This window comes from Oncorhynchus gorbuscha, linkage group LG20 (assembly GCF_021184085.1).
Source record: "Oncorhynchus gorbuscha isolate QuinsamMale2020 ecotype Even-year linkage group LG20, OgorEven_v1.0, whole genome shotgun sequence".
Classification (NCBI taxonomy): domain Eukaryota; kingdom Metazoa; phylum Chordata; class Actinopteri; order Salmoniformes; family Salmonidae; genus Oncorhynchus; species Oncorhynchus gorbuscha.
Genome location: NC_060192.1, coordinates 42,343,083 through 42,361,848, shown reverse-complemented (window position 1 = coordinate 42,361,848; position 18,766 = coordinate 42,343,083). Strand labels below are relative to the sequence as shown.

Genomic DNA, 18,766 nt, shown 5'->3' with positions numbered 1-18,766 from the left:
TGAAAACATTGTAGCCAGTCACAATCACAGCAGCATATGGAGAGTGTTTATGGAGCCATGTCTCTGAGAGGCAGAGAAAGTCAAGGGTGGACTCTGTGAGTAGATGTTGAATTTCATCACTTTTTGGAATGACACTACGAATGACACTACATTTACATTTAAGTCATTTAGCAGACGCTCTTATCCAGAGCGACTTACAAATTGGTGCAATCACCTTATGACATCCAGTGGGACAGTCACTTAACAATAGTGCATCTAAAACTACGAATGTTCAAGTGCCCCCCTAGTAGTCCCATGTCTCTGAGAGGCAGAGAAAGTCAAGGTTGGAGTCTGTGAGTAGATGTTGAATTTCATCACTTTTTGGAATGACACTACGAATGTTCAAGTGCCCCCCTAGTAGTCCCTTAGGCTTAGCTCGTGGGTCCCAGATGACTCGAGAGGCCAGTCAAGTTCTTCCACATCGATCTCAACAAACCATTTCTGTGTGGACCTCTCTTTGTTGTGACGGGGGCATTGTCATGCTGAAACAGGAAAGGGCTTTCACCAAACCGTTGCCACAAAGTTGGAAGCACAGAATCGTCTAGAATGTCATTGTGTGTGTGTGTGGGGTGGGGGTGTATACGGCTGTGAATCTAGGTGAATTATGAGCCATATAGTAATCTAGCGCAGGCCAAAGTCTAGCTGGCACTATCCACACCCTCTTTGTACATTTCTACTGTTGAGACGGTAAATATTATTTTAGGAGTTGAGTCGACCTTGGCGATGTTGAAAATGCTGTAAGGCCTACTCCGAGAAAGGTTGGGGTCCATTCCGTTTCCACTCAGTGATCTGGAGACATGTATTAACATTCAAAGAGTCTTATTGTCTTGTTGTCAATGAGGTTTGTTCAAGTGAAATTTAAATTCACTGGAAATGGACTGAATTCAAGCAGTTGCTTCATCCATTTTTTGGACTTGTAAATGAATGGTATGTGTAGTCTCCCCATTGACTTTTGAAGAATCTAAAATTTAAATGCCAAATCAAATGCCTCATGAGCTTAGTTTAACTGTCCTACCCCCCCATCAGAACCCAAAATGTGAGCTTAGTTTAACTGTCCTACCCCCATCAGAACCCAAAATGTGAGCTTAGTTTAACTGTCCTACCCCCCATCAGAACCCAAAATGTGAGCTTAGTTTAACTGTCCTACCCCCCATCAGAACCCAAAATGTGAGCTTAGTTTAACTGTCCTACCCCCATCAGAACCCAAAATGTGAGCTTAGTTTAACTGTCCTACCCCCCATCAGAACCCAAAATGTGAGCTTAGTTTAACTGTCCTACCCCCATCAGAACCCAAAATGTGAGCTTAGTTTAACTGTCCTACCCCCCCATCAGAACCCAAAATGTGAGCTTAGTTTAACTGTCCTACCCCCCCATCAGAACCCAAAATGTGAGCTTAGTTTAACTGTCCTACCCCCATCAGAACCCAAAATGTGAGCTTAGTTTAACTGTCCTACCCCCAAAATGTGAGCTTAGTTTATCAGAACCCAAAATGTGAGCTTAGTTTAACTGTCCTACCCCCCATCAGAACCCAAAATGTGAGCTTAGTTTAACTGTCCTACCCCCCATCAGAACCCAAAATGTGAGCTTAGTTTAACTGTCCTACCCCCATCAGAACCCAAAATGTGAGCTTAGTTTAACTGTCCTACCCCCCATCAGAACCCAAAATGTGAGCTTAGTTTAACTGTCCTACCCCCCATCAGAACCCAAAATGTGAGCTTAGTTTAACTGTCCTACCCCCATCAGAACCCAAAATGTGAGCTTAGTTTAACTGTCCTACCCCCCATCAGAACCCAAAATGTGAGCTTAGTTTAACTGTCCTACCCCCCCATCAGAACCCAAAATGTGAGCTTAGTTTAACTGTCCTACCCCCATCAGAACCCAAAATGTGAGCTTAGTTTAACTGTCCTACCCCCCATCAGAACCCAAAATGTGAGCTTAGTTTAACTGTCCTACCCCCCATCAGAACCCAAAATGTGAGCTTAGTTTAACTGTCCTACCCCCATCAGAACCCAAAATGTGAGCTTAGTTTAACTGTCCTACCCCCCATCAGAACCCAAAATGTGAGCTTAGTTTAACTGTCCTACCCCCCATCAGAACCCAAAATGTGAGCTTAGTTTAACTGTCCTACCCCCCATCAGAACCCAAAATGTGAGCTTAGTTTAACTGTCCTACCCCCATCAGAACCCAAAATGTGAGCTTAGTTTAACTGTCCTACCCCCCATCAGAACCCAAAATGTGAGCTTAGTTTAACTGTCCTACCCCCCATCAGAACCCAAAATGTGAGCTTAGTTTAACTGTCCTACCCCCATCAGAACCCAAAATGTGAGCTTAGTTTAACTGTCCTACCCCCATCAGAACCCAAAATGTGAGCTTAGTTTAACTGTCCTACCCCCCCATCAGAACCCAAAATGTGAGCTTAGTTTAACTGTCCTACCCCCCATCAGAACCCAAAATGTGAGCTTAGTTTAACTGTCCTACCCCCATCAGAACCCAAAATGTGAGCTTAGTTTAACTGTCCTACCCCCCCCCCCATCAGAACCCAAAATGTGAGCTTAGTTTAACTGTCCTACCCCCCATCAGAACCCAAAATGTGAGCTTAGTTTAACTGTCCTACCCCCATCAGAACCCAAAATGTGAGCTTAGTTTAACTGTCCTACCCCCATCAGAACCCAAAATGTGAGCTTAGTTTAACTGTCCTACCCCCCCATCAGAACCCAAAATGTGAGCTTAGTTTAACTGTCCTACCCCCATCAGAACCCAAAATGTGAGCTTAGTTTAACTGTCCTACCCCCCCCATCAGAACCCAAAATGTGAGCTTAGTTTAACTGTCCTACCCCCCATCAGAACCCAAAATGTGAGCTTAGTTTAACTGTCCTACCCCCATCAGAACCCAAAATGTGAGCTTAGTTTAACTGTCCTACCCCCATCAGAACCCAAAATGTGAGCTTAGTTTAACTGTCCTACCCCCATCAGAACCCAAAATGTGAGCTTAGTTTAACTGTCCTACCCCCCATCAGAACCCAAAATGTGAGCTTAGTTTAACTGTCCTACCCCCATCAGAACCCAAAATGTGAGCTTAGTTTAACTGTCCTACCCCCCATCAGAACCCAAAATGTGAGCTTAGTTTAACTGTCCTACCCCCCCATCAGAACCCAAAATGTGAGCTTAGTTTAACTGTCCTACCCCCCCATCAGAACCCAAAATGTGAGCTTAGTTTAACTGTCCTACCCCCCATCAGAACCCAAAATGTGAGCTTAGTTTAACTGTCCTACCCCCCATCAGAACCCAAAATGTGAGCTTAGTTTAACTGTCCTACCCCCCATCAGAACCCAAAATGTGAGCTTAGTTTAACTGTCCTACCCCCCATCAGAACCCAAAATGTGAGCTTAGTTTAACTGTCCTACCCCCATCAGAACCCAAAATGTGAGCTTAGTTTAACTGTCCTACCCCCCATCAGAACCCAAAATGTGAGCTTAGTTTAACTGTCCTACCCCCATCAGAACCCAAAATGTGAGCTTAGTTTAACTGTCCTACCCCCATCAGAACCCAAAATGTGAGCTTAGTTTAACTGTCCTACCCCCCATCAGAACCCAAAATGTGAGCTTAGTTTAACTGTCCTACCCCCATCAGAACCCAAAATGTGAGCTTAGTTTAACTGTCCTACCCCCCATCAGAACCCAAAATGTGAGCTTAGTTTAACTGTCCTACCCCCCATCAGAACCCAAAATGTGAGCTTGGTTTAACTGTCCTACCTCCCCATCAGAACCCAACATGTGAGCTTGTTTAACTGTCCTACCCCCATCAGAACCCAACATGTGAGCTTGTTTAACTGTCCTACCCCCCATCAGAACCCAAAATGTGAGCTTAGTTTAACTGTCCTACCCCCATCAGAACCCAAAATGTGAGCTTAGTTTAACTGTCCTACCCCCCATCAGAACCCAAAATGTGAGCTTAGTTTAACTGTCCTACCCCCATCAGAACCCAAAATGTGAGCTTAGTTTAACTGTCCTACCCCCCATCAGAACCCAAAATGTGAGCTTAGTTTAACTGTCCTACCCCCATCAGAACCCAAAATGTGAGCTTAGTTTAACTGTCCTACCCCCCATCAGAACCCAAAATGTGAGCTTAGTTTAACTGTCTTACCCCCATCAGAACCCAAAATGTGAGCTTAGTTTAACTGTCCTACCCCCCCATCAGAACCCAAAATGTGAGCTTAGTTTAACTGTCCTACCCCCCATCAGAACCCAAAATGTGAGCTTCGTTTAACTGTCCTACCCCCCATCAGAACCCAAAATGTGAGCTTAGTTTAACTGTCCTACCCCCATCAGAACCCAAAATGTGAGCTTAGTTTAACTGTCCTACCCCCATCAGAACCCAAAATGTGAGCTTAGTTTAACTGTCCTACCCCCCATCAGAACCCAAAATGTCCTACCCCCCCATCAGAACCCAAAATGTGAGCTTAGTTTAACTGTCCTACCCCCATCAGAACCCAAAATGTGAGCTTAGTTTAACTGTCCTACCCCCATCAGAACCCAAAATGTGAGCTTAGTTTAACTGTCCTACCCCCCATCAGAACCCAAAATGTGAGCTTAGTTTAACTGTCCTACCCCCCCCATCAGAACCCAAAATGTGAGCTTAGTTTAACTGTCCTACCCCCATCAGAACCCAAAATGTGAGCTTAGTTTAACTGTCCTACCCCCCATCAGAACCCAAAATGTGAGCTTAGTTTAACTGTCCTACCCCCCATCAGAACCCAAAATGTGAGCTTAGTTTAACTGTCCTACCCCCATCAGAACCCAAAATGTGAGCTTAGTTTAACTGTCCTACCCCCATCAGAACCCAAAATGTGAGCTTAGTTTAACTGTCCTACCCCCATCAGAACCCAAAATGTGAGCTTAGTTTAACTGTCCTACCCCCATCAGAACCCAAAATGTGAGCTTAGTTTAACTGTCCTACCCCCCATCAGAACCCAAAATGTGAGCTTGTTTAACTGTCCTACCCCCCATCAGAACCCAAAATGTGAGCTTAGTTTAACTGTCCTACCCCCATCAGAACCCAAAATGTGAGCTTAGTTTAACTGTCCTACCCCCCATCAGAACCCAAAATGTGAGCTTAGTTTAACTGTCCTACCCCCCATCAGAACCCAAAATGTGAGCTTAGTTTAACTGTCCTACCCCCCCATCAGAACCCAAAATGTGAGCTTGTTTAACTGTCCTACCCCCATCAGAACCCAAAATGTGAGCTTAGTTTAACTGTCCTACCCCCCATCAGAACCTAAAATGTGAGCTTAGTTTAACTGTCCTACCCCCATCAGAACCCAAAATGTGAGCTTAGTTTAACTGTCCTACCCCCATCAGAACCCAAAATGTGAGCTTAGTTTACTCCAATTTTTTGAAACACGGTGTAAGGGAATGCCCTTTAACAGTCCTATATGTCTCTGTCTCTGTCTCTGTGTCTCTCTCCCCCTTCTGTCCCCCCTTCTGTCTCTGTCTCTGTCTGTCTCTGTGTCTGTCTCTGTGTCTCTCTCTCTCTCTCTGTCTCTCTGTCTCTCCCCCCTTCTGTCTCTGTGTCTCTCTGTGTCTCTCTCCCCCTTCTGTCCCCCCTTCTGTCTCTGTCTCTCTCTGTCTCTGTGTCTGTCTCTGTGTCTCTCTCTCTCTGTCTCTGTCTCTCTGTCTCTCCCCCCTTCTGTCTCTGTCTCTCTGTGTCGCTCTCTCTCCCCCTTCTGTCTCTCCCCCCTTCTGTCTCTCTGTCTCTGTCTCTCTCTTTCTCTTTGTGCCCTCCCAGGCTGTCTAGTGGCCTCCAGCCTACAGGTGGCGCTGCGTTTCCTGGACTGTTGTCTTTCCCTGGCATGCCAGGCTTCTCCCCCTCCCCCAGCCAACTACACAACCCTGCCATGCAGTCAGCCCTGCTACAGGTACACACACACACGCACGCACGCACACACACAATCAGAATCACACACAAGACAGACACGCACGGACGCACACAATCAGAATCACACACAAGACAGACACACGCAAAACACACATACACACACAGAAATGCACATTTTGTATGATGATTTTATTGTACCTACATTCTCTCTCTGTCTCCCCTGCTCTCTGCTCCAGGCCCACTCTGCGTCTGTATTGGAGGGTTATACCACATACCCCCCTGGACCTGGCAACCCCTTTCAACCTGGCCTACACCCCTCCCAGCTGGGCTGGCAGTGACCAGAACACTCTCTCTCTCTCACACACACACACACACACACACACACACACACACACACACACACACACACACACACACACACACACACACACACACACACACACACACACACACACACACACATGTACATATGCAAAATACCCTAAACATTCATATACACACACACACACTCTCAGTCGGTGGACTTGGGGTTAACTTGTATTCCTCAACTCACTACAACCTGCCAAGACTGTGATAAAGAAAAGAGACTTTGCATACTTCTATCGTTTGAACTTTCACACTCCGTCAATATGAACTAAAATAAGAGGAAGTAGAGAAAGAAAGATCTGAGGACCAACTACACCACAGACAAAGAATTTAATTGAAAATGGTTTATTGAAAGCTTTGTTGTCACTGTAAACAGAGTGGACAATGATATACCCAGAGGATCATGACTGAGACAAACTTCCCCACAGAGAGACAGAGAGGGAAAAGGTCTATTTTAGCTTCATCTCTCTTTCTGTCAAGATGAGGTCTATTGTAGATCTATCTGATGTTCTGTCTGACTGTAGATCTATCTGATGTTCTATCTGTCTGACTGTAGATCTATCTGATTGTAGATCTATCTGATGTTCTGTCTGACTGTAGATCTATCTGATGTTCTATCTGACTGATGTTCTGTCTGACTGTAGATCTATCTGATGTTCTATCTGTCTGACTGATGTTCTATCTGACTGTAGATCTATCTGATTGTAGATCTATCTGATGTTCTATCTGTCTGACTGTAGATCTATCTGATTGTAGATCTATCTGATGTTCTATCTGTCTGACTGTAGATCTATCTGATGTTCTATCTGACTGACTGTAGATCTATCTGATGTTCTATCTGTCTGACTGTAGATCTATCTGATGTTCTATCTGTCTGACTGTAGATCTATCTGATTGTAGATCTATCTGATGTTCTATCTGTCTGACTGTAGATCTATCTGATGTTCTATCTGACTGTAGATCTATCTGATGTTCTATCTGTCTGACTGTAGATCTATCTGATTGTAGATCTATCTGATGTTCTATCTGTCTGACTGTAGATCTATCTGATGTTCTATCTAACTGACTGTAGATCTATCTGATGTTCTATCTGTCTGACTGTAGATCTATCTGATGTTCTATCTGTCTGACTGTAGATCTATCTGATTGTAGATCTATCTGATGTTCTATCTGTCTGACTGTAGATCTATCTGATGTTCTATCTATCTGATGTTCTGACTGTAGATCTATCTGATGTTCTATCTGACTGTAGATCTATCTGATGTTCTATCTGTCTGACTGTAGATCTATCTGATGTTCTGTCTGTCTGACTGTAGATCTATCTGATGTTCTATCTGTCTGACTGTAGATCTATCTGATGTTCTATCTGTCTGACTGTAGATCTATCTGATGTTCTATCTGACTGTAGATCTATCTGATGTTCTATCTGATGTTCTGTCTGTCTGACTGAAGATCTGATGTTCTGTCTGACTGTAGATCTATCTGATGTTCTATCTGACTGACTGTAGATCTATCTGATGTTCTATCTGACTGTAGATCTATCTGATGTTCTATCTATCAGATGTTCTATCTGACTGTAGATCTATCTGATGTTCTATCTGACTGTAGATCTATCTGATGTTCTATCTGACTGTAGATCTATCTGATGTTCTATCTGACTGTAGATCTATCTGATGTTCTGTCTGTCTGACTGTAGATCTATCTGATGTTCTGTCTGTCTGACTGTAGATCTATCTGATGTTCTGTCTGACTGTAGATCTATCTGATGTTCTGTCTGACTGTAGATCTATCTGATGTTCTATCTATCTAATGTTCTATCTGACTGTAGATCTATCTGATTGTAGATCTATCTGATGTTCTATCTATCTAATGTTCTATCTATCTGATGTTCTGTCTGACTGTAGATCTATCTGATGTTCTATCTATCTAATGTTCTATCTATCTGATGTTCTATCTATCTAATGTTCTATCTATCTGATGTTCTGTCTGACTGTATATCTATCTGATGTTCTATCTATCTGATGTTCTGTCTGACTGTATATCTATCTGATGTTCTGTCTGACTGTAGATCTATCTGATGTTCTATCTATCTGATGTTCTGTCTGACTGTATATCTATCTGATGTTCTGTCTGTCTGACTGTATATCTATCTGATGTTATATCTGACTGTATATCTATCTGATGTTCTATCTATCTAATGTTCTATCTGATGTTCTGTCTGACTGTATATCTATCTGATGTTCTATCTGATGTTATATCTGTCTGACTGTAAACACAGTGACAATGGTTTATGATTTTATACCTGGTGCTGTGTTTCAAATGATGTTCCTGACTGATTCCTGTCTATGTAGTCCACTAGTTCTGTATATAGTATCTGACTGTATTCTATCTGATGTTCTGTCCACTGTATTATATCTGATGTTCCTATCTATTCCTATCTGATGTTCTGTCTGACTGTATATATATAATGTTCTATCTGATTCCTATGTGACTGTAAACACAGTGACAATGGTTTATGATTTTATACCTGGTGCTGTGTTTCAAATAGTACCCTATTCCCTATGTAGTCCACTAGTATTATATAGTACCCTATTCCCTATGTAGTCCACTAGTATTATATAGTCCCCTATTCCCTATGTAGTCCACTAGTATTATATAGTACCCTATTCCCTATGTAGTCCACTAGTATTATATAGTCCCCTATTCCCTATGTAGTCCACTATTATTATATAGTCCCCTATTCCCTATGTAGTCCACTATTATTATATAGTCCCCTATTCCCTATGTAGTCCACTATTATTATATAGTCCCCTATTCCCTATGTAGTCCACTATTATTATATAGTCCCCTATTCCCTATGTAGTCCACTATTATTATATAGTCCCTATTCCCTATGTAGTCCACTATTATTATATAGTCCCCTATTCCCTATGTAGTCCACTATTATTATATAGTCCCCTATTCCCTATGTAGTCCACTATTATTATATAGTCCCCTATTCCCTATGTAGTCCACTATTATTATATAGTACCCTATTCCCTATGTAGTCCACTATTATTATATAGTCCCCTATTCCCTATGTAGTCCACTATTATTATATAGTCCACTATTCCCTATGTAGTCCACTATTATTATATAGTCCACTATTATTATATAGTCCCCTATTCCCTAGGTAGTCCACTATTATTATATAGTCCCCTATTCCCTATGTAGTCCACTATTATTATATAGTAGCCTATTATATAGTCCCCTATTCCCTATGTAGTCCACTATTATTATATAGTAGCCTATTATATAGTCCCCTATTCCCTATGTAGTCCACTATTATTATATAGTCCACTATTATTATATAGTCCCCTATTCCCTATGTAGTCCACTATTATTGTATAGTCCCCTATTCCCTATGTAGTCCACTATTATTATATAGTAGCCTATTATATAGTCCCCTATTCCCTATGTAGTCCACTATTATTATATAGTCCCCTATTCCCTATGTAGACCACTATTATTATATAGTCCCCTATTCCCTATGTAGTCCACTATTATTATATAGTCCACTATTATTATCTAGTCCCCTATTCCCTAAGTAGTCCACTATTATTATATAGTCCACTATTCCCTATGTAGACCACTATTATTATATAGTCCCCTATTCCCTATGTAGTCCACTATTATTATATAGTCCACTATTATTATCGAGTCCCCTATTCCCTATGTAGTCCACTATTATATAGTCTCCTATTCCCTATGTAGTCTACTATTATATATTCTCCTATTCCCTATGTAGTCCACTATTATATAGTCCCCTATTCCCTATGTAGTCCACTATTATTATATAGTCCCCTATTCCCTATGTAGTCCACTATTATATAGTCCCCTATTCCCTATGTAGTCCACTATTATTATATAGTCCCCTATTCCCTATGTAGTCCACTATTATATAGTCCCCTATTCCCTATGTAGTCCACTATTATATAGTCCCCTATTCCCTATGTAGTCCACTATTATATAGTCCCCTATTCCCTATGTAGTCCACTATTATATAGTCCCCTATTCCCTATGTAGTCCACTATTATATAGTCCCCTATTCCCTATGTAGTCCACTATTATATAGTCCCCTATTCCCTATGTAGTCCACTATTATTATATAGTCCCCTATTCCCTATGTAGTCCACTATTATTATATAGTCCACTATTATTATCTAGTCCCCTATTCCCTAAGTAGTCCACTATTATTATCTAGTCCCCTATTCCCTATGTAGTCCACTATTATTATATAGTCCCCTATTCCCTATGTAGTCCACTATTATATAGTCCACTATTATTATATAGTCCCCTATTCCCTATGTAGTCCACTATTATATAGTCCCCTATTCCCTATGTAGTCCACTATTATTATATAGTCCCCTATTCCCTATGTAGTCCACTATTATATAGTCCCCTATTCCCTATGTAGTCCACTATTATATAGTCCCCTATTCCCTATGTAGTCCACTATTATATAGTCCCCTATTCCCTATGTAGTCCACTATTATATAGTCCCCTATTCCCTATGTAGTCCACTATTATATAGTCCCCTATTCCCTATGTAGTCCACTATTATATAGTCCCCTATTCCCTATGTAGTCCACTATTATATAGTCCCCTATTCCCTATGTAGTCCACTATTATATAGTCCCCTATTCCCTATGTAGTCCACTATTATATAGTCCCCTATTCCCTATGTAGTCCACTATTATATAGTCCCCTATTCCCTATGTAGTCCACTATTATATAGTCCCCTATTCCCTATGTAGTCCACTATTATTATATAGTCCCCTATTCCCTATGTAGTCCACTATTATATAGTCCCCTATTCCCTATATAGTCCACTATTATATAGTCCCCTATTCCCTATGTAGTCCACTATTATATAGTCCCCTATTCCCTATGTAGTCCACTATTATATAGTCCCCTATTCCCTATGTAGTCCACTATTATATAGTCCCCTATTCCCTATGTAGTCCACTATTATATAGTCCCCTGTATAGGGACTAGTGTGTCGTTAGGGACTCAGTCTGGGTATGGTATTTAACAACGGCTTCTCCAGGCATGCTGACTCATCAGAACTATACTAGACGTCTTCATGTGAGGAACATTATGCATTCTGTTTAGATGAGCAGGACACCAGGTGAAACATTATGTTTAGATGAGCAGGATACCAGGTGAAACATTGTGTTTAGATGAGCAGGATACCAGGTGAAACATTGTGTTTAGATGACCAGGATACCAGGTGAAACATTCTGTTTAGATGAGCAGGATACCAGGTGAAACATTATGTTTAGATGACCAGGATACCAGGTGAAACATGTTTAGATGACCAGGATACCAGGTGAAACATGTTTAGATGAGCAGGATACCAGGTGAAACATGTTTAGATGACCAGGATACCAGGTGAAACATGTTTAGATGACCAGGATACCAGGTGAAACATTGTGTTTAGATGACCAGGATACCAGGTGAAACATTCTGTTTAGATGAGCAGGATACCAGGTGAAACATTATGTTTAGATGACCAGGATACCAGGTGAAACATGTTTAGATGACCAGGATACCAGGTGAAACATGTTTAGATGACCAGGATACCAGGTGAAACATGTTTAGATGACCAGGATACCAGGTGAAACATTGTGTTTAGATGAGCAGGATACCAGGTGAAACATTGTGTTTAGATGAGCAGGATACCAGGTGAAACATTGTGTTTAGATGAGCAGGATACCAGGTGAAACATTGTGTTTAGATGAGCAGGATACCAGGTGAAACATTTGCCTGAAGACTCCAACTGAATTCTCCCTCTATGTTCTCTACATACTTCAGTCTGAGACTGCCGTCTTGACACGTTTTCAAAACGCCGTTTTACCCACGTGTGTTCTGGCTCTGGGCCCAACCCATCGGTTTCTGGACCAATCAGTACAATTAGAATGTTTTTCCATTCTAGAACTTGTCGGAGAGGGAGTCCGACCCAGACGATGAGTCTGAGTAGCCAGACAACTGGAAAAGGATACGTGTTCCATGTGGATTAATACAGGTATACACACACGCTCTCTCACTGGACAGTTTATTAGGCACACCCATCTAGTACTGGGTCAGACCCCCGCCCGACCCCACTTTGCCTCCAGAACAGCCTGAATTCTTCGGGGGGATTCTACAAGGTGTCGGAGACGTTCCGCAGAGATGTTGGTCCATTCTGACATGATGGCAGCACGCAGTTTGCTGCAGATGGGACGGCGACACCTATTCCATTTCATCCCGAAGATGCTCCGTTGGGTTGAGGTCTAGTTCTGCACACCACCGAGGTACTGCGCTGTTATTTTTCCTGTTTTGTTCGCATGCACGATTCTTTCCCTTGTCCTAGGACGAGCTGTTTTCACCCACAGGACTGCCGCTGACTGGATATTTGTCGAGACGTTTTTCGATAAACCCTAGACACTGTCGTGCGTGAAACGCCCGGTTAAGGCGGCCGATGATCGTACCACGCTCAAAGGGTCGCTTAGGTCAATAGTTTTTGTCCCGTCTAACGTTCGATGGAACAGTAACTGAATGCCTGTCTGCCTGCTTTATATAACAAGCCACGGTCACGTGACTCACTGTCTGTAGGAGGGAACCATTTTTTTTGTGAATGTGGGTGGTGTACCTAATAAACTGTCCAGTGAGGGTTTACCTCATCCCATTAGTGAGTACAGTAAACACATGTTATATATGTGTGTATTTTACTCCTGTTATTCGGTTGACCAGGCTGTGCTGTAAGGTCAAATGTGGACGTGTGCGGACCATGCGCAGTGATGAAGTTTCCCCTAGGTAAAGATCTAGGGTCAGTCTAGGTTTAGATCTAGGGTCAGTCTAGGTACAGATCTAGGGTCAGTTTCCCCTAGGTAAAGATCTAGGGTCAGTCTAGGTTCAGATCTAGGATCAGTTTCCCCTAGATTCAGATTTCCGGTCAGTCTAGGGTCAGTTTCCCCTAGGTAAAGATCTAGGATCAGTTTCCCCTAGGTAAAGATCTAGGGTCAGATCTAGGATCAGTTTCCCCTAGGTTCAGATCTAGGGTCAGTCTAGGTACAGATCTAGGGTCAGTTTCCCCTAGGTAAAGATCTAGGATCAGTTTCCCCTAGGTAAAGATCTAGGGTCAGATCTAGGATCAGTTTCCCCTAGGTTCAGATCTAGGGTCTGTCTAGGTACAGATCTTGGGTCAGTTTCCCCTAGGTAAAGATCTAGGGTCAGTCTAGGATCAGTTTCCCCTAGGTACAGACCTAGGATCAGTTTTCCCTAGGTACAGACCTAGGATCAGTTTCCCCTAGGTACAGACCTAGGATCAGTTTCCCCTGGGTACAGATCTTGGGTCAGCTTCCGCTTTCCCAAAACCTGAACCTTAACCATTATTGGGGAAAATGCTGAACTGACCCAAGATCAGCATCTAGGGGCAACTTCGCCCTGCTCTGTGAAGCTCCTGTGTTTTAACCCCTGTGCTGTCACAAAGGAGGGCGATCGCTGTGATTCTCTTGGCACTCTACTGTGTGTGTGTGTGTGTGTGTGTGTGTGTGCAGACAGTATTCACACTCCTTGACTTTTCCCAAATGTAGTTGTGTTACAGCCTGAATTTTTAAAATGTATTAAATGTAGATGTTGTGTCTCCGGCCTCTACACACACTATCCCATAATGTCAGAGTGGAATTATGTTTTTAGACATTTTTACAATCTAATTAAAAATGTAAAATCTGAGATGTCTTGAGTCAATAAGTATTCAACTCCTTTGTTATGGCCTAAATAAGATCAGGAGTAAACATGTCTTTAGCAAGTCACCTAATAAGTTGCATGGACTCTGTGTGCAATAATAGTGTTTGACGTGATTTCTTCATGACAACCTCATCTCTGTACCCCACACATACAATTATCTGCAAGATCCCTCAGTTGAGCAGTGAATTTCTAACACAGATTCAACCACAGGGAGACCAGGGAGGTTTTCCAATGCCTCGCAAAGAAGAGCACCTGTTGGTAGATGGGTAAAAAAACAAGCAGACATTGAATATCCCTTTGAGCATGGTGAAGTTATTAATTACACGTTTGATGGTGTATCAATACACCCAGTCACTACAAAGATACAGGTGTCCTTCCTAACTCAGTTGCCGGAGAGGAAGGAAACTGCTCAGGGATTTCACCATGAGGCCAACGGGGACTTTAAAACAGTTACAGAGTTTAATGTCTGTGATAGGAGAAAACTGAGGATGGATCAACAACATTGTAGTTACTCCACAATTACTAACCTAAATGACAGAGTGAAAAGAAGGAAGCCTGTACAGAATAAATGTATTCCAAAACATGCTTCCTGTTTGCAACAAGGCACTAAAGTAATACTGCCATAAATGTAGCAAAGCAATTAACTTTTTGTCCTGAATACAAAGTGTTGTGTTTGGGGCAAATCCAATACAACACATTACTAAGTACCATTTTCAAGCATGGTGGTGGCTGCATCATGTTATGGGTATGCTTGTCATTGGCAAGGACTGGGGAAATGGAATGGAGCTAAGCATAGGCAAAATCCTAGAGGGAACCCTGGTTCAGTCTGCTTTCCACCAGACACTGGGAGATGAATTCACCTTTCAGCAGGACAATAACCTAAAACACAAGGCCAAATATACACTGGAGTTACTTACCAAGACAACATTGAATTTTTCTGAGTGGCCTAGTTACAGTTTTGACTTAAATCTTCTTAAATCTCTGGCGAGACTTAAATGGTCGTCTAGCAAAAAGAGTTTGAAGAATTTTTAAAAGAGTGATGGGTAAATGTTGTCCAATCCAGGTGTGTAAAGCTCTTAGAGACTGACCCAGAAAGACTCACAGCTCTTAGAGACTGATCCAGAAAGACTCCCAGCTCTTAGAGACTGACCCAGAAAGACTCACAGCTCTTAGAGACTGACCCAGAAAGACTCCCAGCTCTTAGAGACTTACCCAGAAAGACTCACAGCTCTTAGAGACTGATCCAGAAAGACTCCCAGCTCTTAGAGACTTACCCAGAAAGACTCCCAGCTCTTAGAGACTTACCCAGAAAGACTCCCAGCTCTTAGAGACTTACCCAGAAAGACTCACAGCTCTTAGATACTGACCCAGAAAGACTCACAGCTCTTAGAGACTGACCCAGAAAGACCCACAGCTCTTAGAGACTTACCCAGAAAGACTCACAGCTCTTAGAGACTGACCAAGAAAGACTCCCCGCTCTTAGAGACTGACCCAGAAAGACTCACAGCTCTTAGAGACTGACCCAGAAAGACTCCCAGCTCTTAGAGACTTACCCAGAAAGACTCACAGCTCTTAGAGACTGACCCAGAAAGACTCCCCGCTCTTAGAGACTGACCCAGAAAGACTCACAGCTCTTAGAGACTGACCCAGAAAGACTCACAGCTCTTAGAGACTGACCCAGAAAGACTCCCAGCTCTTAGAGACTTACCCAGAAAGATTCTAACATGTATTGAATACTTATTTAAATTAGATATTTCTATATTTATTCTAAATTAAATCTGCAAACATTTCTAAAAACATGTATTTACTTAGTCATTTGAGGTATTATTTGTTTATGGGTGAGATATTTAATATTTATTCCATTGTGGCTGTTACCCAACAAAATGTGGGCTAAAGTCAGAGGGTCTGAATACTTTTGTGAAAACTAATACCAGAGATGTTATAATAGATGAGGGAGAGAATGTGCGTCTGTCTGAGTTCGTACCACTGTTTGTACGCCTCAATGAAATTAAATCCTGTTGCTAAGTGACACTTTTGTTTGTAAACATTTTTTTTTATTTGTGACGTGGACCGACGGGGCAGGAGACTTGGAACTGTCTCTATGACAACATGCATTACGTTGTCAATGCGACCGTAGAAACCTGTTGTACTGAAGTTATAGCCGCTCCACGCGTATCATCTGTAATTGACGGTCATGAACGAGAATGCGTTGGACTAATAACCCAAAGGTTGGCGGTTCGAATCCAAGAGCTGACAAGGTAAAGACAAAGCTGTCGTTCTGCCCGTGAACAAGGCACTTCCCCGGTAGGCCGTCATTGTAAATAAGAAATTTGTTTTTAACTGACTTGCCTAGTTTAAATAAAGGTTAAATTAAAGTAAAAATAATTGTTGGAAAATGACCCGCATTTCACTGTTAGTCTCTACACCTATTGTTTTACGAAGACCGTGACAAATAAAATGTGATTTCGATTTAGTACTGTACATCCCTATAGCTTCATAGTGAAACACTCCTTTTCTTGTGGGACCTCACCTGTTCAACTGGGTAGGGTTGTGAATGACATCCCCAGGCTAAAGGAGAAAGTGTCTGGTGGATTCGGGTTTTGAACGAAGGGAAATATATCTTTGACCATAATGACTCCATATATTGTCTTGTAACGACCCTGGAAATTGAACCTCGGTCTAGAAGAGACCTGCTCCCTGCCTGTTTCATTACAGTATATTTATAGTCTGATCATAATGATTGCATATATTGCATAAAAAGCCGAATCCACTAGTTTGAAGGTTTTGTCGACATACGTTTGTATAAATATATATATATATAGTGTATCTCAGCTCGTATGTCTCACACCACCTCAAGCACTGTCTTTTGTATATTGTATATAGTGTATGTTTACATCTCTCAATTCAAAGGGCTTTATTGGCATGGGGAACATGTGTTTACATTGCCAAAGCAAATGGAATAGACAATTAACAAGGGAAACGTTAGTGAACATTACACTCACAAAAGTTTTAAAAGAATATAGACGTTTTAAATATTATTATATTATTGGCCATGTACAGTGTTGTAACAACGTGCAAGTAGTTGAAGTATGAAAGGGAAGATAAATCAACATAAATAATATGTTAATAATATAATATACCCTGTTCTCATGGCAACGGGCCACAGAGGTCTGCCTATGGCCGCCTGTCTCCATAGCAATGCTCACCCAGTCTGTACATAGTCAAAGCTTTTCTTAAGTTTGGGTCAGTCACAGTGGTCAGGTATTCTGCCACTGTGTACTCTCTGTTTAGGGTCAGTCACAGTGGTCAGGTATTCTGCCACTGTGTACTCTCTGTTTAGGGTCAGTCACAGTGGTCAGGTATTCTGCCACTGTGTACTCTCTGTTTAGGGTCAGTCACAGTGGTCAGGTATTCTGCCACTGTGTACTCTCTGTTTAGGGTCAGTCACAGTGGTCAGGTATTCTGACACTCTCTGTTTAGGGTCAGTCACAGTGGTCAGGTATTCTGCCACTGTCAGTCACAGTGGTCAGGTATTCTGCCACTGTCTCTGTTTAGGGTCAGTCACAGTGGTCAGGTATTCTGCCACTCTCTGTTTAGGGTCAGTCACAGTGGTCAGGTATTCTGCCACTGTGTACTTTCTGTTTAGGGTCAGTCACAGTGGTCAGGTATTCTGCCACTGTGTACTCTCTGTTTAGGGTCAGTCACAGTGGTCAGGTATTCTGCCACTGTGTACTCTCTGTTTAGGGTCAGTCACAGTGGTCAGGTATTCTGCCACTGTGTACTCTCTGTTTAGGGTCAGTCACAGTGGTCAGGTATTCTGCCACTGTGTTCTCTCTGTTTAGGGCCAGTCACAGTGGTCAGGTATTCTGCCACTGTGTACTCTCTGTTTAGGGTCAGTCACAGTGGTCAGGTATTCTGCCACTGTGTTATCTCTGTTTAGGGTCAGTCACAGTGGTCAGGTATTCTGCCACTGTGTACTCTCTGTTTAGGGTCAGTCACAGTGGTCAGGTATTCTGCCACTGTGTACTCTCTGTTTAGGGTCAGTCACAGTGGTCAGGTATTCTGCCACTGTGTTCTCTCTGTTTAGGGCCAAATAACATTCTAGTTTGCTCTGTTTTTTTTGTTTGATTCTCTCTCCCCTGCCTCCCTCTTCACACCTATAGAGTCTGTTAATGTGTTTGTTAGGGATGAGACCACACCCCCTCTGGGCCGAGCCTATAAACAGACAGGCTTTATAAACAATGCTACTCCTCTCTCTCTCCATGTCAATTCAATTCAAGGGGCTTTATTGGCATGGGAAACATGTGTTAACATTGCCAAACCAAGTGAAATAGATAATATACAAAAGTGAAATAAAAATGAACAGTAAACATTTAAACTCACAGAGGTTCCAAAATAATAAAGACATTACAAATGTCATATATATATATATATATATATATATATATATATATATATATATATATATATATATATATATATATATATATATATATATATATATATATATATATATATTTACAGTGTTGTAAAGATGTACAAATAGTTCAAGTACAAAAGGGAAAATAAATAAACATAAATACGGGTTGTATTTACTATGGTGTTTGTTCCCCACTGGTTGCCCTTTTCTCGTGACAACAGGTCACAAATCTTGCTGCTGTGATGGCACACTGTGGCACACTGTGACCTGTATGCTCTAATCGGCTGACCCTTGCTA

At 42.0% G+C, this 18,766-nt stretch overlaps 2 protein-coding genes and 1 long non-coding RNA gene across 3 annotated transcripts in view; all 3 read left to right on the top strand.

The window, feature by feature from the left end:
• proser1 (proline and serine rich 1) overlaps positions 1–6,826 on the top strand; it is a 42,831-nt gene extending 36,005 nt beyond the window's left edge. The window contains 2 exon segments of the mRNA XM_046318204.1: positions 5,824–5,953; positions 6,150–6,826. Of these exon segments, the coding sequence (XP_046174160.1) occupies positions 5,824–5,953; positions 6,150–6,251 (232 nt within the window). The 3' untranslated portion in view covers positions 6,252–6,826.
• A 4,325-nt stretch (positions 6,827–11,151) lies between these two features.
• Positions 11,152–14,034, top strand: LOC124007006. The gene is made up of 2 exons (XR_006833857.1): positions 11,152–13,190; positions 13,242–14,034. It is a non-coding gene; the product is annotated as an uncharacterized LOC124007006 (long non-coding RNA).
• Positions 14,035–16,257: 2,223 nt separating this feature from the next.
• The window catches only part of stoml3b (stomatin (EPB72)-like 3b), a 28,012-nt gene continuing 25,503 nt past the window's right edge, over positions 16,258–18,766 (top strand). The window contains exon 1 of the mRNA XM_046317288.1: positions 16,258–16,307. The gene's annotated coding sequence lies outside the window, so the exon portion shown is untranslated. The remainder of the gene's footprint in view (positions 16,308–18,766) is intronic.